The sequence below is a fragment of the Papaver somniferum genome, unplaced genomic scaffold, assembly GCF_003573695.1.
Source record: "Papaver somniferum cultivar HN1 unplaced genomic scaffold, ASM357369v1 unplaced-scaffold_80, whole genome shotgun sequence".
NCBI lineage: Eukaryota > Viridiplantae > Streptophyta > Magnoliopsida > Ranunculales > Papaveraceae > Papaver > Papaver somniferum.
In genome coordinates this window covers 1,096,598-1,123,905 of record NW_020650971.1, presented here as the reverse complement: position 1 = coordinate 1,123,905, position 27,308 = coordinate 1,096,598, and the positions used below count along the sequence as shown (strand labels likewise).

Sequence of the window (27,308 nt, the reverse complement as noted above, 5' to 3'; positions counted from 1 at the left end):
ACTTGCACGAACCCTAAGTTTCCATTGTATCACACTATAAGACCTTCGCTGGTCACTCCGTTTTCAATCTCAGTACTTCTATGGCTCCTCTGCCTCCAAAATTTCAACCATCTACCATGTTCTTCTATAAAGCTTAATCTCTTTGTTTTCTTAATTTTGTGAACATCTGATATGGGTGCTATCTTCTGAATTTCGTGGCGGATATGATTCATAAACACCTAATGTCGGAGAAGATGCGATTATGTGGTCATGAATCAGATCTGGCCATGAAATGTAGGCTTGATTCATTTATTTTAAAGTCAAATGCACTTCGGTTGTATCACCAATTTCTTCTCCTTCAACTTGTTAGTAATTTTAGGTTTCACTGTCTAATTTGAATTGAAAGAATCTTGTTTTGATTTTCTTACATTTTCTGATTTTAATTTTTTCTGGTTTATATATTAATTTTATGCCTGTGATTCTTGGGCAGTGATTAGAAAGAGAGAGGGCTCTAGTGGGGCACCATAAAATTGGATCTCTTTGATTTCTTGAGTAATAGATGAAGATGATATGAATTAGGTGCCATCTAAACCCCCAAGTAATTTTGGTACGCCCTTAGCAGCGTATGTAAATCTATGGTTCAAAATTATCTTTTGAGTATCTATTCTTGTCTTTTATGATTGATTTCTGGTTGATTTCATTTTCCCACAGTGATTGAGTCAAAATTACACTTGATGTGAGCCTATTTTGTACTAAAATTTTGTTGAATAAAATTGCATGTATTGGGTTTATTGAGTGTGAATGCTATGTATTCCTTTGCAGTTGTGTATACCAATGATGCATAAATTGAAAACCAGTTGAGATTTGCATTTCAATTGGTAGCGGCCAGACAACCCTAGGGATGTGGTATCCACAGATAGCGGGTTTAATTCAGTCCCGATTTGTCTACTAACTCCATCTCACATTTTTTGAATGCATTTCATTACTGTTAGATTTTTTTTGTATGTGTTGTTTTAGTTATTACGGTTTGATGGATAATAGTGTTTTGGATAATTAATTTGCTAAAGTAAAACTCTAAGTTGAGTCTGTATTGGTATCCCAGGGCTTGTTTCTTGCAAGACAACCTGCCGGACTCCTCAATCAGTTTTAAATTTCTCTTTGCAAAATGCTAGACTTGCAGTCCAGCTGGTCACATGTGGTAACCTGCGGTATGTCCAGCATTGTTGTTTAGATTGTGGGAATCAAGGTCCATATTTATGGAGTTATGGTGTTATCTAGTTGGAGTTTTCAAGAGTATTGGAAACATTTGGTTGATTTAAGCTTGACATGGAATGCACTAATAACCTATTCCTGCTAGTCTTATGGTGGGGAGACTCTCCGCCGTACGATTAACAATGGTGGATTTTTAGGCCCACGATCCTATTCTTGGGTCACACGACAACACACTCAACCCAACCTTAGGCCTTGAAAAGTCAATTCTGAATGCCTGGATTGTGTTTCATATTGTACGAAAAAAGTGCAGCTATGCATGACTTCGTATCTTCATCTTCACTTGGAGCATTGAAAAACTGCTGCCGCTACAACAATATGTAGTGAGTCATAATCATTTTCCATACACATCAATATAAATTGCATGAGAGAATGCAACGTAAATTTTCATTTGAATCGACATTTTGACATGCAATTGGTGTAGTTGTTTTTGATGTTTGATACAACAGTGCTAGTTAAACAACAAATAAAAACACTCCAAAAAACCAACTCCTGTAATGTGAACAGTGCGCTTAGCATCCTATCCGAGTTGGTCTTTTTATGTTTATTTTTCTTCTGTTGGGGTTTATTGTATTTGATATGAGTGTTCTCGACCAGTGTTAGTTAAAGTAATACACAATGTTAGTGTTAGTGTACTGAGCAAATGCACAATGTTAAACCCGCCCATTCACATGTTGGCCCCCAAAACCAACCTGTGAGTGGGCGGTTTTAATGTTGTCTATTTGCTCATTCTCGGTATGTTTAGCAGAATTGCCATTAAAATTAAAATTACTAGTATTTGAACATCTAGTCTTCTCTTTCATGATTTCAAGTGATTTTATTTTCCCAAAGTGAATAAATTCAAATGCTTAATATACCCCAATAATGTTTAGTTTATGTTGTAACTACAGTAGTATTGCATGTATCGGATTTATCGAGTGTGAAGCCATGTATTCCTTTGCACTTGCGTATACCAATGATGCAGATATTGAAAACCAGTTGAGATTAGTTTCAATTGGTAGCGGCCAGACAACCGTAGGGATGTGGTATCCACAGATAACGGGTTTAATTTTGTCCCGATTTGTCTACTAACTCCATCTCATATTTATGCAGAATGCATTGATCAAGTTTTATAAAAAAATTATGTCTGATAGATGACCACGGCGATGTAAACTAGCCACAGTTTGTCTTGAGTGAGATAGGTAAGGGTCTCTAGGGCTAATATTCTTTTTAGGCTTTAGCAAGGTCTGGTTTTGTTTACTGTGGATTCTTTTCATGTTTCATGGACGAACTGAAAGATCCAGCTCATGGCCACTCTGGCAGGATTGTTTGATTATTGACAGGTAAGTATTTTACTACATCTTCTTGCTAGAATATTGCATTTAGTGGGTATCCTCCTTTGTGCTTATGTATACCAATCTTGAAATTGATTGGTAGCGGCCAGTCAATCATAGGGATATGGTATCAGACGTATAATGGGTTTAATTCAGTCCCGATTCGTCAACCAACTTCATCTCAAGTTTATGATGATATTTAACTCATTTTTATCAACATTTAGCCTTTTTGTTTGGTTGTTTTGTTTTAGTTTTTTGCATCATTATGGTGTTTTGATGGATAAGACAGTTCCTTAATTCTTAGTGTACCAGTTATTCCCAAGACAGCCCAAGGTGGGTTTAGATCATCTTCTACTAATCTTTTTTTGTGTGGGTGATTGGGCCATATACTGTGTCTTGCGGGGATAATCCATGGTACTGTCTAGCATGTTTGTTTGGATTGTTAATTTTGCCAATTATCCTGCTAGACTCACTTTTGGTTGGATTCCACAGTGTTTTGAGTGTGATGGTTGGAACCCACAATCCAAAACACAGGCCCTTGGTTAAATCATGTGTGCATTGTGCGGTGATTCTACACATCCTATGTGAAATCTCATAGGGTAAACAATTGTGAGCGATGCCTTTCTAGCATTGGGATTGTAAAAGGCTGAAGTATGTCCCCATTCTCTAACTCGGGATAATATCCTGGATTTTCTGTCGGGTGTATTTTCGTATTTGAAGATGCCAGATTGGTTGGAAAATCTCAAATGAGAGAATGGTGGAGATCACTGATGCCCTTTACTATCCCAATGATAGAGTGGCTTCCCAAACCTCTGTTGGATCTCCGTCTGAGATTTTCACGGGATCTACTACGGCCATATTATTTGAGTAGCAGGAACTGAATTAGTAAACTGTGTCTAAAGAATATTTGCTACAGGAGAAGTTTAATATAGTTCTAAGACGGTTTACTTTGGCCATTTCCATCTTAAAGACATTAATTTTCAAGATGAAAAACTTAGAAAACCTTACTTTGCTAGTTAAGTTTTTAGAGATGTTAGAACCACTAGTATGCAACCCTTGCTATGCGCCGAGAATAAAGAAGAATTTATGGAGCCTAAGGCAGAGAATTAAAAAATGTGAAGCAGATGAAGGAATCCCAGGTAACCCATATTAATCCCATTGTTTTCTCAGAATTTGTATTTTTCTCCAAACTGATTTTCTAGTCGATTCATCCAGTTATACCCACTTATACTCATGCTAATTTACACTGTTGCTTCTCATATTTCTCTTAACTCTGAAGTTCATATATGATTATATGGTTGTTCGACTAACTAGTTCTCTTGGAATCAAGTGTTTGGCATTATCCATGGTGTTAGTTTATGCTTTGGGTGATAAGTGTAACATGGAATTGTTCGCTTTACACCCTCACTATTCTTGACATTTAGAAGATTGATTTTGATGACATGCTTGTAGGTATGCTTTTACTCTCTTAAATTTGGATTATGTTTTTCCCCTCATTGTGATAAATTGTTGGTTATCTTGTAGCTTATACTCTCATAATTTTTGATTCGTGTTCTCAATTGGTGGTAAAATGCTTGCTGGTTTGTTTTTAGTACAAGCTTGTTAGTTGCTATCATTGAACTTTTTGAACTGTTCTATGTTATTCTGGATTGTCTTCTCACTTCATTTAGCACCATTATTGTGAATAAAGAAAAATTCAATGTTTTTTATTGAATACCAATCTCATGCCCGAATATTTCTTGGCAGATATGATGCATAAGCACCACTTAATAACGGGGAAGAGGGCTTATGTGTGGTCATGAATAATGTCTTGCCGTGTCTTGCCATGAAATGTAGACTTGTTATCTTAATTTTGAGTCAAATGCACTTCGAAGCATGTTGGCTAATACTGCATATGGTTTCATTAGTTCTACTTCTACCTCTCACTCTCTAGCTTTAATTTTGGTGGCTGCAAATAGGGGTGCCAGGTTATTGTGGAGGTTACCAAAATTCATACAAGACAAACCAGAAAGTCCTCTGTCTTATATGGAATTTGGTACGCTTCCGGGTAATCCGGCATCCATATTAGCAATATTGTTAATTTGAATATTTTTATGAGTTTAAATTAATCATTTTTTGGAATACTGTCTTTGTTTATTTGTTTATTATGGCCTTTCAATGTTATGGCTGTACAAGTTTAAGAAAAACAAAAATTGTTAGACCACTGTGGGATGGCTCAACTGGCTGTCCTGAGACAAACTAGTGGAAATTGGAATCCCCCACCAAAAACCTTAGGTCTTTGCTAAGCCTGTAGAGACCACTGGGTTTTGCAATGGTACAATCAGCTGTTGTATCCAATCCACAATGGGTCTAGCAGCTTCGGAAAGGTATTTTCAAATGCTAACTATTGTTCATTTGAACCTTGTTTGGTCCTCAAGTAAGTCTCTCAATTTAGCATCAAAACATTGTAACTTGTTATGTGAAATCTCATAAGGAAAACAGTTTTGAGGGATGCCCTTCTAGCATTGGGATTGTAAAAGGCTGAAGTATATCTCCATTCTCTAACTCCGGATAATATCCTGGATTTTCTATCGGTGATTTTTTTTTTGAAGATGCTAGATCGACTGAGATTTTTCTAAGGAAATCTCGGACAAGAGAATGGTGGAGATCACTAGTGGAAATTGGAATCCCCCACCAAAAACCTTAGGTCTCTGCTAAGCCTGTAGAGACCAATGGGTTTTGCGATGGTACAATCAGCTGTTGTATCCAATCCACAATGGGTCTAGCAGCTTCGGAAAGGTATTTTCAAATGCTAACTATTGTGCATTTGAACCTTGTTTGGTCCTCAAGTTAGTCTCTCAATTTAGCATGAAAACATTGTAACTTGTTATGTGAAATCTCATAAGGAAAACAGTTTTGAGGGATGCCCTTCTAGCATTGGGATTGTAAAAGGCTGAAGTATATCTCCATTCTCTAACTCCGGATAATATCCTGGATTTTCTATCGGTGATTATTTTTTGAAGATGCTAGATCGACTGAGATTTTTCTAAGGAAATCTCGTACAAGAGAATGGTGGAGATCACTAATGTCCTTTACAATCCCAATGTTAGAGTGGCTTCCCAAACCCTTGTTTTATCTCCTTCCGAGGTTTTCACGGGATTTATGTTGGATCTCCGTTTGAGATTTCCACGGGATTTATAAGTAGCAGGAACTGAGTTAAGTAAACTGTGCCGAAAGAATATTTTGTTACAGGAGGAGTTTAAATATAGTTCTAAAACGGTTTACTTTGACCTTTTCCATCTTAAAGACATTTATGTTCAAGATAAAAAAACTTATATACTTACTCTAGGAACTCTTTAGAGATTTTAGAACCACTAGTATGCAACCTGTGCGATGCACCGAGAATAAAGAAGAATTAATCAAGGCTAAGGCAGACAATCAGGTAATCCATATTAATCTCCTTGTTTTCTCAGAATTTGTATTTTTTACCAAACTGCTTTTCTAGTCAGATTCATCCAGTTACACCCACTTATAGGCTGCCAATTTACACCGTTGCTTCTCATATTTCACTTAACTCTGAAGTTCATATGTGATTATACGGTTGTTTGACTAACTAATTCTCTTGGAATCCACTGTTTGGCATTATCCATGGTGTTAGTTTATGCTTTAGGTATTATGTGAAACATGGTATGCTTATGCTCTCATAAATTTAGATTAGTGTTCCACATTAATGCTTGCTGATTCGCTTTTAGTACAAGCTTTTTAGTTTCTATGGTAGAACTTTTTGAACTGTTCTGTGTTATTTTGGATTGTCTTTCTACTTCATTTAGCACCATGATATTACTCTCTTAGAATTGTCAGGGCATTGGTTCACCTGACCAAGTTGTACCTAGCACATAAACCTGACATTGTGTTCATCTGTAGGACTTTCAAGGGGGTTGGGATTGGCTTGGGGAGACAATTTAAAGGTGGAAATCATGCATCATTTTAGGAGAATGATTGGCACAATTATTACATGTGTGTCGTATATAATGTAGAGATTGAGTTCCTCTACTTCTTTTATGGCCTAGCAATCTAAAAGGCTAAAGGATTAGCTATTCTTTGAGTCAGTGGGTAAATGACTATTCCATTGATTGTGTCACCAATGTAACTATGTGAAGATGTACATACTTTTGGTGTCAAAAGAAGAACAGTTTATCGTCAGACTATAGACAGATTACCTTATGCTCATGGTTTCCCATTGGAACCATGCCTGGTCTTCAGGTTAAGTCTTTCTATGGTCTTTCTGGGTTCTTATAAATTGAGATTTTATAAGCAGTTCATGGAATCTTACCCAGAGGACTCCACAGTCCTCCCCACTTGGCTACTAAAACTTTTGGACCTGAATGAATTCAAATACTTCATAATGGGAACTTCAATAGGATGTTTCAAAACAGCGGCGCGAGACACCAGTTGCCCTAGTGACCCAATGATTAGTAGGGGCGGTTTTTTTGGGTCCGTGAATCCCATCCCCGTCTCCTTTTTGGGTCCGTGAATCCCATCCCCGGCTCCTAAGATTAGTATGGAGGCAGGTTTTTGGGTTTTGCAGTAAAAGTGCAGCTAGCATTTCGAATTCATATCTTCACTCGGAAATCTTGGCTGTTGCCTGGCCGAACTTTTGATCTGGTAGCTAGGTAGTGCTGTGCAGTGTGAATGGATGCATCATACCCTGATTTGGTTGACAACTATAATGCAATTCAGCTCTTGCGCATTGTCGATGTTTATGTTTTTGGTGAACCAAAGGAGTTGTTTCTTACATGCATCATGGGCCTCCCAATCTAATGAAACCCAGTCATGTTACCCATCAAAGTCCAGTAATGGAAGGAAAGTGAGGGACAAAAATGTAAACTTGCAGGAACCCTAAATTTCCATAGATTGTGTCACCACGGCAACATAAAGCTTCGTTAGTCCCTCCATTCCTAACTCAGATTTTCTGCGCCTTCTCTCTACCTTCAAAACCTCAAAAATTCGATCTTGTATTTCTTTGATTCTTCTGATCTGGTACAGGTGATATCTTCTGGATTTCATGCCCGGATATTTCTTGGTCGACATTGTACGTGATTAAGTAGAATGTCTGTTCGGCCTGATATTTTGCTGCTATCTCTCACTCTATAGCTTCAATGGTAAGAATCTTGTTTTCAAATTGATTTTAGATTTTAACTTTTCTGAGATGCATTGCACTGTAATCATCAATTTTTGCTTCACATTACAACTGGGAGACATTTATCAATTTTATTGGATTTTTCTTCTCAAAAAAAAAGATAGCTGGTAAAGGAGTATGATGATTCAATTAGATGTGTGAACGGAGACACAGAGAAATCTCCTCTCCTTCATGAACTTACAATGTTTATTTGGCAATAATTAATCTGACTCTTTTGCTATTATAACTAAAAATGTTGTTTTATTTGCTCTATTGTTTCACAATAATCTGATACGGGTGGCTAATATTGCATGTATTGGTTTATTGAGTGTGAAGGCTATCTATAATTCCTTTGCAGTTGTGTATACCAATGATGCATAAATTGAAAACCAGTTGAGATTTGCGTTTCAATTGGTAGCGGGTTTAATTCAGTCCCGGTTTTGTAGGTTTAGTTTTTCTATTATTAAGGTGTTTTGGTTTGTTTGCAAGCTAGTCTAGTTGTGGGTTTCACTGAACCTTTTTTATTCATGATGATGGTTAATAAAATGAATTTTTGTATGAATCTTATTATAAAGAAACCTTTTTTCTCTGGCCATTACTTGAACAAGGTAAAAATGTTTTTTTTTTATGGGGAGGGTCATGAAATGTAGTGATGATATTTTAATTTTTAGTCTGATGCGCTTCTAAGTACGTTGGCTAATACTGCATATAGTTCCAGTAGTTTTACCTCTTACTCGCGGCTTTAATTTGTGAGGAATATTTTCAAGTGTTATTAGTTCCAAGACCGTCGTTATGGGTGTATAAACAAAAATTGTTAGACCACTGTGGGATGGCTCAGCTGGTTGTCTTTCTGTTAAGCCTGTAAAGACCACTGGGTTTTTCAATGGTACAATCAGCCGTGGTATCCAATCCAGAATAGGTCTAGCAGCTTTTGGAAAGTATCGCAGTTGCTAGTATTTTCAATTTTCAAAGGGTGGTACACCCATTGATTTCTTATCCCGAGCTGTGTCCTGACGAAAAATAGCCCATGGGACTCGTCGGAGACAATAGGGGTTGGTCGGGACAGAAAATCGGTAAGGTTATCATTTCCGATTTTCAAATGCTCGTTAACTGTCCTCAAGTTAGTCTCTCAATTAGCATGAAGGATTTTCAAAGATAATTATTAGATTCAGGAGTAAATAGTAGAAAAAGTAATATAAGTGATTCTAGGTTCACTAAAGGAATGAGCCGTGAAGGATTGAATCGACACAATATTGCGACCAGTGGTGGCATCACCATTCTTTTTATACTGTTATAGATGAGAGCAGGAGTGGGCCCCACTACCTTTTTTACACGGTGCATTGCATTATTCGGTAATTTTTTTTTCGGATGAACCATTCGTTTTCCAAGAAATATATTGGTAAATGACTAAATGCACCGTGTGAGAGGGGTGGTGGAGCCCACTCCTGCCTACTCTTATTCCAAAACTGAAAACGTAATATTTTGTCCGTTTGATCTCACGGTGTAGTTCTCGGCTTTTCTTCGGTGGGTCTAGTAGTTCTAAATATTTCGGTGACTCTTTTGCTACTATAACTAAAATTGTTTGGTGAATTTGTTTTATTTTCCGTATTGTATCACAATAATCTGATACGGGTGGGTAATATTGCATGTATTGGGTTTATTGAGTGTGAAGGTTATGTATAATTCCTTTGCAGTAGTTTATACCAATGATGCATAAATTGAAAACCAGTTGACATTTGTGTTTCAATTGGTAGCGGCTAGACAACCGTAGGGATGTGGTATCCACAGATAACGGGTTTAATTCAGTCCCGATTGTCTACTAACTCCATCTCACATTTTACGATATCAGCTTAAGATCATCCGATTTTGTAGGTTTAGTTTTTCTGTCATTAAGGTGTTTTGGTTTGATGGTTCAGAGAGCTTTGGGATATTAAGGTGTTTAGGTTTGATGAGTTTTTTGCTGAAGGAAACCTGTAGACTAGCTAGTAGCTTGTCTCCTGACTAGCACTGTGTCAGTCTAGAATCTTTGCTTGCAACCTTCCTGCATGAGCTGTAGTTGTGGGTTTCACTGAACTCTTCTTATTTATGGTGATGGTTAAGGAAATGAATTTTTGTATGAATCTTATTATAAAGAAACCCGATACAGAAGTTGATTTCTCTTGCCATTACTTGAACAAAGTTAAATTCAATGTTATTTTTTATGGGGAGGGCCATGAAATGTAGTGATGATATTTTAATTTTGAGTCGGATGCGCATCTAAGCACGTTGGCTAATACTGTAGTTTCAGTGGTTCTACCTCTCACTCTTGGCTTTGATTTTCTAAGAATATTTTCAAGTGTTATTAGTTCCAACACCGTCGTTATGGGTGTATAAGTTTAGGAAAAACAAGAATTGTTAGACCGCGGTGGGATGGCTCAACTGGCCGTCTCTGTTAAGCCTGTGGGAGACCACTGGATTTTTAATGGTACAATCAGCCATGGTATCCAATCCTGAATCAGAAATGTTTGGTGTACCGAAGCAGTGCACCGTGATCATTGGTGTGAGAGAAAAAAAGGTGGTGGACCCCACTCTTAACCCTACTCCTGCAAATCTCCCTCAGGGATGCCCTAATGGCCCTTGGATCTGATCACGGTGCACTGCTTCGATATTGTATCATTTCCGATCCAGAATGGGTCTAGCAGTTTTTGGAAAGTATTTCAGTTGCTAGTATTTTCAAATGCTAAATATTGCGCATTGAAAATTTTTAACCATGTACTGTTGCTAGGTATTTTCAAATGCTAAATATTGCGCATTGAAAATTTTTAACCGTGTACTGTCCCCAAGTTATTCTCTCAATTTAGTTGGAAGGTAAAAAAAGTAATAAAAGTGATATAAAAAGTCTGTATAGACTTAAAAACCGCCGCGCACAATATTTTCCTGCACGTCTTTCGAAGGGTTGGGTTCATTGGGAGCACAAGTTAAAAGAAAAACTGTGAGTTTTGTCATGTTTTTTTTTCATAGAGAACCACTAAAGCAAACCCGTTGTCCACATGTTTTTTTTATTTGTGAGTCCCAGTGGGCCCAGTCTCTCGGAAGACGAGCAGGGAAGGCATCGTGTGTGATGGTTTTGTTTTTGTTTTTCTGCTCGGTTCATCAAGGTTTTCTGTTTTAAAAGATAATTACTAAATTTTTGAGTATATCGGAAATGATTTGCATCCCACGGGCCCACGGGTTATCCCGATATGACATACGGGGTGGGACGCACACTAAACCCAACCGTCGCAAAACCGCCAAGTCACAATGTCCCCACATTTCTTTCTCTTGCGGTACAATCCCGTGGCTTTGGCCCGCGGGATGTGTATCATTTTCGGGAGTAAATAGTAGGAAAAGTAATATAAGTGATTCTAAATTGACTGAAAGATTGAATTAACATGATGCTGTGTTCTTAGTATTGGGATAAGGATGGTCAGTAGTGAACCCCACCACCCTTTTTACACGGTGAATTATTCGGTGATTTTCATGAAATTTATTGGAAAATGATTAAATGACCGACAAGAAGAACCGAGTAGTGTACAGTGTGAGAGGGAAGGTGGGGTCCATTTCCACCTATCTCTATTCCAATGATGAGGAGGGGTCCATTACCACCTATCTCTATTCCAATGCTGAGGAGGAGTCCATTACCACCTATCTCTATTCCAATGTTGAGAACGTAGTATTGTGTCCGTTTCATCCTCTAGGTGCAATTCCCGTTTCTTTTTTGGTGGGTCTAGCATTTTTGAAATATATTTGGAAGCGCATGAATAACATTATAGAAAGGGACGACATGTCGCGAGAGAAAAACAACGTGACTGAGCATAATGACACTGTAGATTAATCTAGTGTCCGGGAAAAAGCAATTGGCTCTACTTTTTTTTTTTGATGTAAGAATTGCTAGTTCCCCAAGTTAGTTCTTTCGGATGAATTCTTAACATACAAAGAAAACAGAAAAATAAAATAAAAATGAGCATAGTGATACTCGGGACAGCGTGAACTTTTAGTTTAATAGTTAAATATAATCCATAAAAAAGGATGTTAGGTATGAGTTTTTCTTGCTTTTTAAGTCTTTTTACATGTAATTTAGGTCTTTATATAATTTAAAACCGATGAGCGATATACTACCGCGGGAATATTTTAGGAAATAATCCCAACTGAAACAGGGGCTGTTAAGGGTGGAGCTCACATCTCCTTTTTGTTTTAGTTGGGATCATCTCATCCGGTGGTAAAGATATTACTTCCGTTTAAAACCTATTTATTAAGTATTCATATGCATCAAACATTAAAAAAGTACAAAAAGTCGCATAATTTTTTTTTAGAATTAGCTCAAGTAGGGTTGTTCATGGTCGGTTTTGGTTTGGTTTCTAGCCAAACCAAAGCCGAAACCAATACTATCGGTTTCTAAAAATCTAAACCAATCCATTAACCATTGGTTCGGTTTTTAAATGGTTTCAGCCGGTTTCGGTTTGTCCCAGTGGTTTTTGGTTAACCAATAATTATGTCAAACGATTCGAATAAAAAATACACAAACTTACAGATGAAAAAATTGTAGCTGCTGATAATGTATCAAGAATAGTTAAGTTTACTCTAAATCTAGAGATCAAAAGAAGATATATAATATATTTTAATTTAGTTACTACCGATAGTAGCAGCAGTGGATGCTGTAGTTAGGGGTGGAGAAGGGAGGCGACTGAGAGAAGGAGAAAGAGAAAGAGGGAGAGTATCATAATGAAATATTAGATTTAGGGTTTCTATTTATCCTCTAAATCAATTGATAGAATCTAATACTTGTAATCAAGGTAGAAACTAAGTTTAAAAATTAATCGGTTTTCCAATGGTTTTTGGTTCGGTTTTAGAGGTCAAACCAAACCAAAACCAACACTATCGGTTTTCCACCTTCTACACCATAACCAATCCATTAATAAATGGTTCAGTTTGGTTTCTACCTAATTGGTCTTATTCGGTCCGGTTCCAGCGGAAAACCGAAACCATGTTCAGCCCTAAGCTCAAGTAAGTAATAAAGGGGAAACCAGACCGACCTAAGGCTGAGTGTAGTGGAGCGATTGAAGGGAAGGATAGTGATGAAAAACCATGGTTAAAACTAAAATAAAGTGAAATCCTCGTTCTCTTCTAGAAAGCAGGGAATGTGGGAGGGGATTTGAATTCATCTTCGCCAGAAAAAAAAAGTGAAAAGCGAGGAGGATATTCTCGTTCCCTTTTAATTTTCAATTTTAAAATAAACAGAATCTAAAATGGACCCACTTTATATATTAAAATTTATAATAAAGATGTTTAAAAATAGTAAAACTCTTTAAAATTATATATAATATATTCAGCCCTTTCTTCAAGGTGGCATGGCGTGACTATGCAACCACGACCTTCCCTCCTCCATTGCACTCAGTCTAAAGAGGTTTGAAGAACAATTGCACCTGGAATATTCCTCCAACGAGAGATGATGAGTAGATTAGCTCCACAAAGAAAATCAACATGCAGCATGACGAACACTGCATTGTTCCAACTGTAAGGCTCAACTCGGTGTAAAACGTGCCTAAATGCACCACAAGGCTAATTTGTTTAGGCTTGTAAAGTGGCAAAATATGTCGTTCACCATATTTGCAGTTACTATCGGGGGCTCACATGATTGTTTGTCGAGATTTTTATCGGGACAATATACATAGAATTGTTGTTACTATCCTTTTATGGTGTTATGTTGTCGGATTTTGTAAGAGGAATGGAAAATTTTGTTTTGGCTAACAGAGAGAAATAACAATGATTCTCTCTGTTGCCGGACATTTTTTTGCTGTCAAATGCTTTTACAGAACCATGCCTAGTCTTTCAGTTAGTCTTCTATCGACTCTCTCAGGATACTTGTAAATTTAGATCATATAGTGGGAAACTATAAAATTGTATCTCTTTGATTTCTTCATTTTGAGTAGTATGCCTTCCAAGTAATTTTGGTATCCCCTTTAGCTGTGTATGTAAATCTATGGTTCAAAAGTATGAGGTATCTTTTGAATATCTATTTTTCTCTTTTATGATTGATTTCCGATTGATTTTATTTTCCTACAGCGGTCGAGTCAAAACTACACTTGATATTGCCAAAACTACAATTGGTAGCGGCCAGTCAGCCGTAGGGATGTGGTATCCATATTTAGCGGATTTGATTCAGTCCCAATTTGTCTACTAACTGCATCTCACATTTTATTTTCATCACCATTGATGTCTGTTGATGAAGGAACCTGACGGTTCGTGAATAGAAACCTGTTGGCGAATAAAAAAACCTATTCCCAACAGGTGTAAAACCCTTTATAAATAGCTTCTCCCAGTTTCGTTTAACATATAAGAAAAATCAATCTGTTTTCTCTGTTTCAAAAAGCATCATCAGAAATCAGAAATCTCTTTGTGTGTTCTTGATTGAATCAAGGAGTACAAACCTTGAATTCAGTTTTCGTTGCAGGGCTTTCATTGTATCCTGAAGGCAATATTTCGCATACCTGTTGTAATCGCCAATTGTTATTGGGAGGGTAGAAATATTTGTCTAAAAGAAATTTATACAAGCCTTGAAAGTTTTGGAGTGCAACACTTTCTTCTCTGTGTCATTCATCCTTTGTGAAACCCATTTTTTTTCAACACATTTATGATATCAACTCAATTTCGTCCAACTCTTAGTCTTTTTCGTATGCTGTTTGTACCATGTGCATGCTTGTTTGAATTTTTAGTTCTGCCAATCCTGTGAGACTGACTGTGTGTTGGATCCCATGGTGGACACACATTTCCATGTATGAAGCAAATGAGTTTTCCAGTTGGTACCAACTTTGTGTTAGAAGATGACTATGTGGATTATGCTTTTCCAAGCTATTTAGCTCATGATCCTTGATTTCATGCATGTAAGCTCGGATAGCCGCATTCCCTCCTACTAACTGCATACCAATTTTTGTATGTTTTTCATCGATTAGAATAGTCTTCTCGACCGATTGTGAACTGATACAATGTCTGCAGCTGTTCTTGGACTTCCAGCATTATAACATTTTGATCTTGTCCACTGTCATCTATAAAGCAAATAGGTTCTCTTGGCATTAATATTTAAATGATCTTCACCCCACTTAGCTACTGAAACTTTCCCATGTATGGTCGAGGACAAATTTCCCCTATGGAAAGTTAACATATTTATAGAAGGGATGAATATGACGCCTGCTATTTCTAGGTTTGAACATCCATCCAAGAATTAGCAGGGGGTTTGTTTTTGGGTCGTGAATCCCACTCCTGAATCACGCCCTCGGATTAGCATGTGATTGGGCTCTCCACCCATGTGTCCCATTCGAAACTGCGGGACTCAATTCACGGTAAGTCAATGAGTCTACGGTTTTTGGTTGGCAAACTCAAAGATCAATTTAGATGCTTGAAGTATTTGATTTTTGACTGTTAAAAGTGCAGCTAACATTTTGAACGTTGGATGTGCCTGAACAAAACATACCCCATGTGGGACCCACAGTGGGTAATCTAATCCATCGTGGGAAGTAGAGCTGGCAAACAAGCCAAAACCCGCGGGTTTGTCCGACCCGACCCGTGAAAAACCCGCACCCGGTTCGGCTGGTGTCTAAACAAGCCGGGTTAGGGTTGGAGAAATGTCGGCTTGTGAGTAAACGGGTTAACCCGTACCGGCCCGTAAATCCGCGGGTTCAGCCCGTTAACCCGTCTACAATACCTAATTACTAATTTTTATTTAATCCTGACCGTCAGATTATCTAGGGTTAATCATATCCCTAGGTTTAAGTTATAAAAGGTTAAACCTAAAACTAACTAAAGAGACATCGTTCTCTTTCCTTCTCTTTTTTTTCTTCTGCTCCTTCTCTTATTCTCTGCGTTCTTCGGCTGGTAATTAGAGATTATAATGGTGAGATTGGGACAGAGAGTCGAGGGGAAAGGTTTCATGGGTGTTTGTAATGGTGTTATTGAATTTAATTAATTAAGTACAAAGAAGATGAAGAAGTCGTGAATTGAAAGGGGATCTGGGTGTTTGTAATGGTAATCGACTTTCCGGAATTTTGAAGAAATGGATGGAAATGGTGGACAGTATAACCCAAGAACAGTAGTAGAAGAAGTTTTTAGGGATTTTAAAGGTAGAAGAGCCGGGATGATTAAAGCTATCACTTCTGGTTAGTGTTTGACTCTTCAATTTCTTGTTTGATTTTGATTTTATTTTTTTATTTTGTTTTGAATTTTAGGGTTTATGGGTTTTGGTTTTTAATGTTTGTTTCTGTTTTGCGTGGTGTAGATGTGGAAGCATTTTTCATGCAGTGCGATCCTGGTGAGGATTTTTCTTCTCCTTCTCTTTGTCTCTCTTTCTATTTACACCATCTTTGATTATTTTTTTTCTGATTTTTTAAAATTTGTAGATTAGTGTGGATTTGGGGTTTTTACTGATTAGGGTTTTGATTTTCTGGATTTTTGTTTACTGATTTGATGAGCTGACTGAATTTTCTTGTTTAGAAGATGGAATTTGGTTTGGTGTTTGAAGAAGATTTTTTAGTTAATTCTGTGGTGTTGAAATTGATGTTTATAAAATGGAATTTGGTTTAGTTTCTATCAAAGAATGTTTGTATTTGTAGAGGAATTTTTTGTTGATTTTGTGGGGTTTTGAAAATGAGTGATGGTGTCCTGTATTAGTCTGAGATAATGGGTTTTGATTCTAAGGAATGCTCGTATACATGTGGTTCTAGTAGTTAAATTCTGGGGTTATTTTGAATCAAGCAATGGAGGAAGCACTATTATAGATCCTTCTGTGTCGAGCACCGCCTTCGACGGAATTGGCTCATTGGGGATTGAAGGGTTCCAGAGTTCTAATTGCTTAGTTGGTAACTTCAGTTCAAACCAAGATGTTCAGTCTCAGATTACCACAGCAAGCATGGTAGATTCTCAAGCCTTCTCTCTCCAAGAACTTCAGGACAATTCAGGAGGTACGTCATCCAGCAATATAGATCTCGATGACACTGGCCTCTTACAGAATGGCTCATGGCAGCAAATATCCCCACCTCTAAGAACGTATACAAAGGTATTGAATTGATATCCGTGTCGCCAGAAAATTATCTGTTAAGAGTGAATACTGATGACATTTGATGTTTTATCTTCCAGGTCCAAAAGGTAGGATCCGTTGGGAGATCAATTGATGTTACAAGGTTTAAGAACTACGATGATCTCAGATATGCTATAGCGTGCATGTTTGGCCTCGATGGTATGCTTGATGATCCAAGAGGTTCAAGCTGGAAGCTTGTATATGTAGATTACGAAAATGATGTGCTTCTTGTTGGTGATGATCCGTGGGAGTAAGTCGCTTCTAGTACTTGTACTGCCGATTTTTGTTTGAATCTGTAAACAGATTAAATAACACAATTGACAATCAGTTGAACTGATAAAAAGCTATAATTGGGTTCCATTGTGCAGGGAGTTCGTTAGCTGTGTCCGTTGCATCCGAATTTTGTCTCCTTCAGAAGTTCAGCAAATGAGCGGAGATAAAATGGATCTATCAAGTAATACGGTAGTGTAATGTGGAAACTATAAGAGGAGCACGCCTAGGCCCTAGCTAATTTCCTTGACTTGATGTTTTTGAGAACTTTATTCTTTAAATTAAGCTTTAATTTTGTTTTAATTAAAATTAAGCTTTAATTTTGTTTTGACTAAACAAGCCGGGTAACCCGTGAACCCGCAAGCTTTACCCGTTACGGGCGCGGGTTGAAGAAATGACCACCCGTGAAGAATATCGACCCGCAGGTTTTGACCCGTGTTAACCCGAACCCGTGTAACCCGTAACAAGCCAGCCCCGACCCGCCCGTTTGCCAGCTCTAGTGGGAAGACCTGTAGCTAACATTTTGATTTTTCTCCTTACCTAGGTGTATACAAAATCAATGTGCTACCGTAGTTTGGACCTTTTGCGGATTGTTTCGGCATGCTATGGATGACCACGAGCAACAGTTATACGACTCCTGTTGTGAAACACTTGTATACATACTCAAATCCATTGCATTCCCAAATAGAACAAGATGCTTTGGTATTGCAAATACGTCTTACTTAATTGTAGGCCTATACTACATATTGTTTACTTTATTACTTCATAGATTTTTTATACGCATGCACAAAAGGATTGCTTACATCACCAAGTTTAGCACCAAGGATAGAGCTGTCAAACCAAGCCAAAACCCGCGGGTTGGTCCGTCCCGTCCCGTGAAAATCCGCACCCGTCCCGGATCTTAACTAAACAAGACGGGCGCGGGTTGTATAATTAGTGGCTTGTGAAGAAACGGGTTAACCTGGCCCGTATTGTGAAACCTGCGGGTTAACCCGGCTCATTCCCCACCTATATCCACTAGGCCGCGTGTCACACAATTAGCTTATCTAACCTAACTCCCCATTTTCACAATTATCATTATCTTTTCGTTTTCTCTTCCTTCTTGAACGAGCAGAGAAGACTCCGAAGAGTGAAGAGCGGCCATGTCTTCTTCTCTTACGAGCACCACTATCTCACTGATGCCATCGCCACTATTTAAGTTTTTCTTCTTTCTAGATCAATTTTTCTCTAACCCTCTTGTTTAATCTCTACACTAGAAAACCTAGATCCAGTATTTCTATTTATTATTTAAGGTTTCAATTTTAGAGATTCAGTAGGAGATTACTTCGATTGAGCAAATATTTTCCCAATTTTACAGTCGTTCTTAGTCAGGTGATGTTTCAATCACGGTTTAGTTTTTTAAAATATTTCAATTTATAGGTCAGTCAATTGAAGTTTGGCTTGTTCATGTTTGTTAATGCAGCTTTTGTAAATTCTTTTAATGGAGCAAATGGATTAAATCCTTAAGGGTTTTTGATAGTCATTAGAAGGTGGACCAGCTAGAGAACTACCAAAGAAGGAAACAGAAGGTATAACAGAAAACTAAGAGTACTACTAATTGGATTGAATCATCCAGTATTTTTTATTTTTTTGATTCATCATCCGAAAATAAACTTTTTTTTTTTTGTAAGGATTTTTTTGGGGGATTTCTTAAAGCTACAAAAATCGAATTGCACATGCAGTGATAGATATGTGTGTTTGAAGATCTTGAAATCTAATTATTGTCTGTAGATTTATAAATTTCACGTGTTATAATTTTCATTTGTAGAATGAAGAAATAAGATTATTCTTAAGAGAAACGATGCAGACATATTCATAATGCCATCAAGAACATCAACAGTGGATCTAGATAGCGAGGAAAAAAAGGGAACCAAATATACTGTTTATTCTTTCACTGTTCAATCATGAACTGATGAAGTACTGCAACTAAATTACTAAACTACTAATGACTAGTATCTGGCGAGTTGACTCAACAAAAACCAGTTAACCCGTGAGCACCCGTGAACCCGCGAGCTTTACCCGGGATGGGCACGGATGGGATAAATGATCATCCGTGAAGAATTTCAACCCGCGAGCTTAGGCTTGTGTTAACCCGTAACCCGCGGGTTGGTCACAAGCCAGACCCGTCCCGCCCGTTTGCCAGCTCTAACCAAGGATATAAGTTGAAGTCAAAACAGAGAAAAAACACATACTAATATTTAGAAATTAATATAATAGCATTTGGAAAAAAATCATTACCTTAATCCTTCTTTTTCAGCGAAACTCTGAGCTGATTTCTAGAGATGTTTGTTGCAGGTTTTCAATTAGAGCAATACGAAACGAAGACAAAGTTCAGAAGGGTTTAAGAATGTCTAAATAAGAAGATTTTTCAAAAAGGTTTAACAATGAGAGAATTTTTCTCTTTTTCTTTGACTTTATCATCTCCTTAAATAAAGATCGATATATCTAAAACTATTCGGGAAAAATCTTCTTTCTCTGCAAGTTGAAGAAGAACCCATTTTAGATAGTTTTGTGGGTATTGCCAATCTCAAACAAGTGATGGAAATTGTAGGAAGATACGATAAGATGAAGCAGAAAGATAGAGAGAAGAAGCATAAAATTAAAGAGAGGTTGGATTGGGAGACGACAGATGAAAACAAACGTTCTTTTGGTTTTCTGTTAACCAGTCAATTTGTTTATCTGACAGGTTGCAAGAAGTATATAATAAACATTTAGCATCTCCATATTCAGATGATTTTAGGCCATTTTCCGAGCTAACATGGTGATGATATATGCCGCATCCCTGTTAGAATGGCAAGTTTTTGGGGTAGAGATGTTGGCAAAGGACTAGCTACACAATGGTGCATCATATACTGTTAACAATCATCACTGCTGCGAGAGCTACATACAATTTGTCTCCCTCAAGTCCCCATCTCAATGACATGTTCACAGTATGGACAACCAAGATTGTTGCCTGCACTTTTCACTTTTAACCACTCAACACCACCACCACTCAACTGCGGCATTGACAATTTAAGGCGGCGGTTTTGGGTGCTTCCTCCCCTGACATCCCCCCTTAAAGTGGGTCCCCTACATATCAATTCCATTTTGGATGATTGCAAGAAATGAAATGGGTTTCAAGGAATTTATCCATTGTCAAGAACAAGTGCATTCCTGGAGAAATGCGCAGTTTGGACATACAGGCACATGGTATCGAAAACACGTAGACCAGGCTCTAATTATTTAGAAATCCTCATCTTTAGATATAATTTTAGCCTAGGTCTAGTGCACTGCTGAACCCATGGGTTGCAGTCTTACTTACCAGATTGCCGAATTGGTGGAATGTGGTGTTGGTGCAGCAGCATTAAATCTCAACAGTCAACAGTGCTATGACTGTTGAGAGGTAAAGCAGCAAGAAATACACAATTGTCTCTCTCAAGTCACTCTCCTCTCGATAACAGTACAGTACATGACATGTTTTCATATTATGGACCACCAAAATTTGTTGGCTGCACTTTTCTGTAAAACACCACCTGCTGGCTGCTACTCGTTAGAGTATCATCCCATTTTGGGATTTTCAATTTGATCAACTATGTATCCCACCAAATGTCCATTGGATATTTCCCATTGGGCACTGGCATTACCCTGGCTAACCTTACATAACAGGGAAGTCAGGATGGCCGAGTGGTCTAAGGCGCCAGACTCAAGTTCTGGCCCTGCGTGGGTTCAAACCTCACTTCTGACAATCACATTTTTTTAATTTAAAGTAATTTTAGGAAAAAAAAATAGGGAAAAAACTCGCATGTGTTAAGTATTTTTAACTTAGCAACATGATACAAGAACCACATCCAGTCAATTCAGACAACTTTTACATTTTTCAGGTATTTTTATAGTGCTCAAGTATTTTTTTTTATCTGGCAACCAGTTATATGAACGACATAAATTTGCATGTGTTATTCGAGTATTTTTAACTTAGCTAGCAACGAGATACATGAACGACATCCAGTTAATTCAGACAAGTTTTGCACTTTTCAGTTATTTTTATAGTGCTCAAAGTATTTTTTTATTCTAACAACCAGTTATATGAACGACATCCAGTTAATTTAGAACGATTTTTTGGGCACTAGCTCATTTTGGTAGGGGACAACTCATTTATTTGGGGATGGATATTTGAAGTAAAATCCAGCCACCCCTTATCTTTATTTTTTGTTAATACCATAAAAGTCATTTGTAATTAAATAATTGTTAGTGTAATGATTAGTTAGTGTTGGTGCAATGATTAGTTAGAGATTAGTAAGTTATTAATAGGATACTTATGTTAGAATCAGAATTATCGAGAGGAGGAGGGTACTCAGGTATGGCTCAAATTTAGTTAATGTAGCTTGAATTGTGCAAAAAATTGGCCAAAATGAAAATTTCAGTAAAAAAATTCGGCCAGGTCAAGGTGGTTCGGTTACCAAATATGCATTGCGATGTAACCGAACTCTTCTGTATGTGCAGTTCGGTTACTTGATGTAGCATACGCAGGTAGCCGAACTTCATTTTAATAGAGTTTTTCCCGAGTTCGGTTATCTTTTTCCAGAACACGTTGCCGAACTAATAGCATAGAGTAGACAGATAATAATTCGGTTTAGTCTAGTATGCTCTTATTAGAAGAAATTTTGTCATCAAATTTCGGCAAGCTCCCAAAAAACTTCTAGTTACTGGATAACCTAACTCTGAGTTCGGTTAGGCCGATAAACTTTTTACAATGCCGAACCTATTAGGAGAAATTTTGTCGTCAAATTTCGGCAAGATCGCAAAAATTTTCTAGTTACTAGATAACTAAACTCTGGGTTCGGTTAGGTGGTAGGCTCTTAAAGATGTAGAAAATAAGAGTAAAAGAAAGCCTACTTGTTAAACCGCAAGTGCACGGTGTCGGTTGTAGTTTGTGCAAGAACGGGTCGAATCCACAGAGACTTGTGTGTGTAGTTGAAGTTTCCTAAGCTAAGCAGTGACAGTAAGTGACAGTGGCAGTGACAGTTACAATGGCAATGAGCCAAAGGCAGTGAAGTATAGAATGAAGGTACTAGGGTCTTTGAATCTACTTCTTGATCCTAAGCTAAGGCAGCATCTAATCGAATCATGTCTTGTTTCATCTCAGGAAATACTATAATGGGTGATTTATCAACTAATTTTACTAGCATACCCCTAGCATCAGCTTTCTTTCTACAGCACAGCTGATCACATGTTTACTTGCACAACCAATTAATCTATCAACTCTAAGGCATTTGGGTACAATCCTTCTAATGTACTGAATTTTTAACCATTATCACTCACTTACCCCTAGCATCAGCTGTCTTTCTACAGCACAGCTGATCACAGGATTGCTTGTTCAAATGGCTACTAGCAGTCCTAACTCATTTTTAGCACTACAAGAACAATGACATGATTACTAACTATCTTAACATACAATCAAGAGTTTCATCTAAACCCTAGCACATGAAATTAGAACATGATAAACATAATGAACATTTGAAATTGAAATTAACTGAATTAAGAACTATAATTGAAATTCACAGAACATGGATAATTGAGGGCACTGGCTAGTCCAGGCCTCTGAGGTGGTGCTCTGGCTAATCCAGGCATACTTTCTACAACACACAAGCCTTCTATTTATACCCAAAATTAGGGTTTACAATTTTCCCCCAAATTCAAAACAGGTCAGTTAGGGTTTCTGATTTCTCACCTAATTAGATGGGACAATTGCTCCATCTCTTCGACCCACTCTTCTTCTGCTCTTCCTGCTCCTACCCATGCCTCCAATTTGTGTTATTTCTCAATCTAATTTACCAAACTCACACGCCTAGGGTTTCTGAGAAGAGGCGAGTGAATTAGGTCTCTGAAATTAGAAGGGAATAGGTGATGGATGATGGGGTGATGGGGTTGTTGGTGATTTGAGAGCTCGGTGGTGGTTGAGCGGGGCAGTGGAGGTGATGGTGGTGGCAGAGTTTTTCTCTGCAGACGGAATGGAGAAGATGGAGTCGATGGAAAGAAGGAGGGGAGTGTTTGGCGATGGGTATAGGGTTAGGTTGTTCGAGTGTGAGGCGGGCTCATCAGATTTCGATGTTAGGCGAGTGATAGGCGTTTGATCGATACATCTGAAATGCATCCAACGATAAGATGGAACATAGCCTTCAGCGACCGTCGGATGAAGAGATACAACGAAACTAACGGCGTGAGATGGAGTTAGGTGCTGTAGTGTTGGTCAGGAATTTCAGACTTTGATGCACGAAGAGGAGGCGACCGTTGGATGATGATATGGATCCAATCTGACGGCTACATGAGAAGTGGGTTATGGATTTGGGTTTTGGTTTGGGAGATAAGTTGGGCTTGGGATAATTCTGAGCCCATTTCTTCTTTAAGAACAATTTCTTCCTCTTCAAGCCCACTTCTAGCCTTTTGGTCTTGTGCACAACATTCTTCGCGGCTTCCTTGTGTAATTCCTACCGGCTTTTCACCACTTTTCTGCTCCGCAACTCATCTAGTCTTTATTTACAACCTAGAAATACAAAATTAATTAATAAAAATATTTATTCTTGAAAACAATGAAAATACATAATATGGGATAAAATGTAGAATTAATGCACAAAAGATGAGTTAAATGCCAAGAAAAATATATAGAAATATGCACTTTTTAGCACTCATCAAATACCCCCAAACCTAAATTTTACTTGTCCTCAAGTAAAACAAAACTAAGGAAATCCTACCTATACCACTGTCGCTGGTCTCTCGAATGCATTTAGCGTATGCACTAAGCCTTTTAAACCACTAAGTGTCCCTAGTGGACGAGTGAAGTCTCGTGAAGGTTTGCTTAGAACGTACCTACAAAGTTCTAGGTCAAAATATAAGCTCAGATTCCATCAAATGTGACATGTGCAAGTCAGTTTAAGCTCACAGCAAAATGGAGATGTCAATCTAGCTATCAAAGGCACAATCCTAGCACTGATAACAAATAAAGACATGTGATAAGAGTGTAAAGTGTATTTACACATGTTTCTAGAATGACCTGAAGTTATGACTACTAATCACCAAGAGATAGTTTTTAGGCTAAGAACCGAATTCTAAGCCAAGCTAGCTGTCCGGCTTTACGAGAATTGTGAATGTTCACCCAATGAGTTGGTGATATTTCAGTTTACCCGCGTTATACATCGATGGCTGCACCCTCCTTGCTTATTACAAGACTATTTACAACAAAAAGATGACTCTTTACATGACTCTTATTTACATTGATTACTCTCTTTTATTTTTGGAAAAAGAGAGAACTATTGTCTTTAACATGAAAAAACATGGAATAAATAAATACTTAATTGATATGATTATTTTTTTTATTTTTTATTTTTTTGCTTTACTTTTTTTATTTTTTGATATTTTTTTTTGATTTTTCTGAATTTTTTTTTTTTTTGAAGAAATAACTTTGATCTTTACAACAAAGTGACACTTTTGATACATGAACAAAAAAGAAAAACATTATTACATGACTCTTAGCAAGAGGTGGCCCTTATCGAATGCATCCGGTCAAATTCTATGGTTGCTTTTCTTAACGTATCCTCCAACTTCTATCCCAGCCAACCAAAGAACAAGCTAGTCAAGTCTCATTCAGTATTCTAAAGTGATTGGCAATCTAACTTCCTATCAAACACCTTGAAGATCGAGGCTATACATGTATTGGTAGATCGTGCGCGTGCAAATTTCTTATCACTATGTGAATTGTGCTAGAATCAGGGTGCCTAAATATCTAGACTAAGGCTCCTTAAAATAATACATATTTGCACAAGAGTCAACATTTCAAGGTAAATGAGCTCGATTTTTATGATTTTTCATTTTTTCTAATTTTTTTTTTCTTTTTTTTCATTTTTTCATTTTTTTCAAAAAGGAAGAGTTCAAATTTTTCAATTATAGCATGTTATCAAAGTATCTACTTTTCACCCCCAAACCTAAACTAAACATTGTCCTAAATGTTTCAAAAGATAAACATGATTATAACACATACCATGAGAACGATGCTAAGTGTAGAAAAAGGAAAGAGATTACCGGATATTGGCGAAAGCAAGTTTTGAACTCCATTATTCAAGGCAAAAATCCAACATATGTTAGCCGAGATCATATTGGATTAGCAAAATATATACAAAATGAACAAAAGGATTTTTTAAATTTTTATCTACTGGATTATATACAAAAAATTCACCATACACTAACAATCTAAAGAGTTGAGGATCAACCCAAAAGACGAAGTGTAGAAACATAGAAAGTTTCAAAACACTAAAATTGGACTTAAATGGGAGTGAGAGTGAAAAACCGAATGAATCACCCCTAAACCTAAATTGTTCAACAGATTTACTTTTAAACACAAAATCTTTTAATTTTAGGGGTTCAGGATTCAAAAGGTCTAACTCATAATGGACTGTTTTCGGGATGGGCAAAGAAATGCATTCCAACTGTGGCTCTTTAAAAGTGTTATATTTTGAAGCAAAATAGTCCAAGAGGACTTGGGAGGCACACAGTTCCAATCCTAGATTGGGAATTTTCAGAAAAGTTGGTTTAAAATTTTTGTTGCAAACCAAATCTAGGTTGGGTGGAATAATCTCGATTTGAGATTTAGGTAAGAAAGTGGGTACATCTAAATTATTTTCATGGGTACGATCAATAGTACCAACACATACTTTTCCTAAATCAGAAACAGGTAAAACATGCTCACATTCATCGAACAAAACATCAAGACCTAAATCAGTATCATGATTGTTCGAAGTACTCAAATCATCACCGGAAGAAAAAACATTTTGTGACTTAGGCAAGGAATCAGACACATCAAATTCGTCCTCATGCATAATAAAATTAGTGTCTACAGAAGATTCAACTATTCCTATGTCATGTTCATCTTCACAAAAGAATTGTACAAGCCCCATATTAGAATCAAAATCATATGAATTACAATGAGTATCAGAAGAAACAACATTCATGAAGGTTGAGGCTGAGAAGTCATATGTTATTGAACCAAAAGGTTCCACAATATTTTCAGCAAAAACATGTTCTTCTAACATATCATTATCATCATAATCATCATCATGGTAACATGCATATTGATCCTCATTAAAAGTGGTGGTGTCCTTAGTCGATTCATGTTCCTATAAATCAGGTTCATATTCAATATCATTTAGATGAATGGGACTGGACACTTCATTAGGGACAACATGCATTTCCTCATGAATTTCCTCCTTTTGTAGTTGAAGCAAAATCTGATCTAACTTCGCCTGAATGCGTGACATAGTTCTATTAGAATTTTGCTCACCGAGTCTGAGAGCTTCTACGGTGGAGTCTAAATTTATGGGAGTACAAAATTCTTCATGTTCAAATTGTGGTGAATGGTACATGTGTGCATGGTCATTAGGGTTTACAAAATATTGATCACAACCTTCGAAAGGTTGATTATGGTCCCAATGACTACCAGCCTCACAATTTGTGGGCATTTCATAATTTGGATTTTCATGGTATCCCCTAGATTTCCTAAATTCATGCAAAACATAGCAATATTCATCAGGGTGGTCTAAACCACCACAAAAGGTACAAACATGCATATTAGGTTGGCTAGGTTGATACATGGGTGAATAGTTATACGGGTTTGCATATTGAGGCTCATGACCTTGAAAAGGTCCATAATTATAATCCCTATAACTATTGACATCATGGTATGTGGGAGGCTCATAAGGTGAATCTTGCCCGTAAGCATCTCTAATAGATTTATTCCCAGAGGCAGACCAAAATCCAGACATGTCTTTATTTTATGAAATAATCACACAAATCACAAAAAAGTAAGGCCCAAGGGAGATGATAAAAATTTGGTTTAATTTGGGAGCAATTTTGGTTTTTGAAATTAGGAGCAAGCCCACATTGGTGGGATAAATTGCTTTGTCAAGGGAAGGTGAACTAAGCCTACAATGTGTATGCAAACTGAAGCCCAATGTAGCTTTTGAAATAGCCTAACTGTTGCTTGTTTGGTCTGAGGCCCAGTTGGGCTTTCAAAAGTTCAGTTTTTCTAATTTAAAACTACAGGCCCAAATCAGTCTAACACCACAAGCCCACAAGCAATTAAAAAAACAAGCCCACAAGAAATTAATTACAAACCCAACAGAAAAATGGAAAAAATTATTACAAGCCCACAAATTAAAAATGGAAGCCC

General features: G+C 37.3%; 1 protein-coding gene, 1 long non-coding RNA gene, 2 other non-coding genes and 2 pseudogenes across 4 annotated transcripts; all 6 read left to right on the top strand.

Annotated features, from left to right (window-relative positions):
* The first annotated feature begins 2,191 nt into the window (after nucleotides 1–2,191).
* LOC113345100 lies at nucleotides 2,192–2,334 on the top strand (annotated as a pseudogene).
* A 5,512-nt stretch (nucleotides 2,335–7,846) lies between these two features.
* LOC113345094 lies at nucleotides 7,847–7,959 on the top strand. Its single transcript, XR_003358001.1, has one exon. It is a non-coding gene; the product is annotated as a small nucleolar RNA Z266 (small nucleolar RNA).
* Nucleotides 7,960–9,365: 1,406 nt separating this feature from the next.
* LOC113345098 lies at nucleotides 9,366–9,557 on the top strand (annotated as a pseudogene).
* A 6,227-nt stretch (nucleotides 9,558–15,784) lies between these two features.
* On the top strand, nucleotides 15,785–17,275 carry LOC113344903 (auxin response factor 5-like). Its single transcript, XM_026588788.1, has 5 exons — nucleotides 15,785–15,887; nucleotides 16,007–16,039; nucleotides 16,452–16,783; nucleotides 16,864–17,054; nucleotides 17,173–17,275. Exons 1-5 carry the CDS (start codon nucleotides 15,785–15,787, stop codon nucleotides 17,273–17,275), a joined length of 762 nt encoding a protein of 253 aa, XP_026444573.1.
* Nucleotides 17,276–18,130: 855 nt separating this feature from the next.
* Nucleotides 18,131–19,978, top strand: LOC113344983. The gene is made up of 3 exons (XR_003357969.1): nucleotides 18,131–18,445; nucleotides 18,537–18,642; nucleotides 19,409–19,978. It is a non-coding gene; the product is annotated as an uncharacterized LOC113344983 (long non-coding RNA).
* Nucleotides 19,979–20,762: 784 nt separating this feature from the next.
* Nucleotides 20,763–20,837, top strand: TRNAL-CAA. Its single transcript has one exon. It is a non-coding gene; the product is annotated as a tRNA-Leu (tRNA).
* The last annotated feature ends 6,471 nt before the right edge of the window (nucleotides 20,838–27,308 follow it).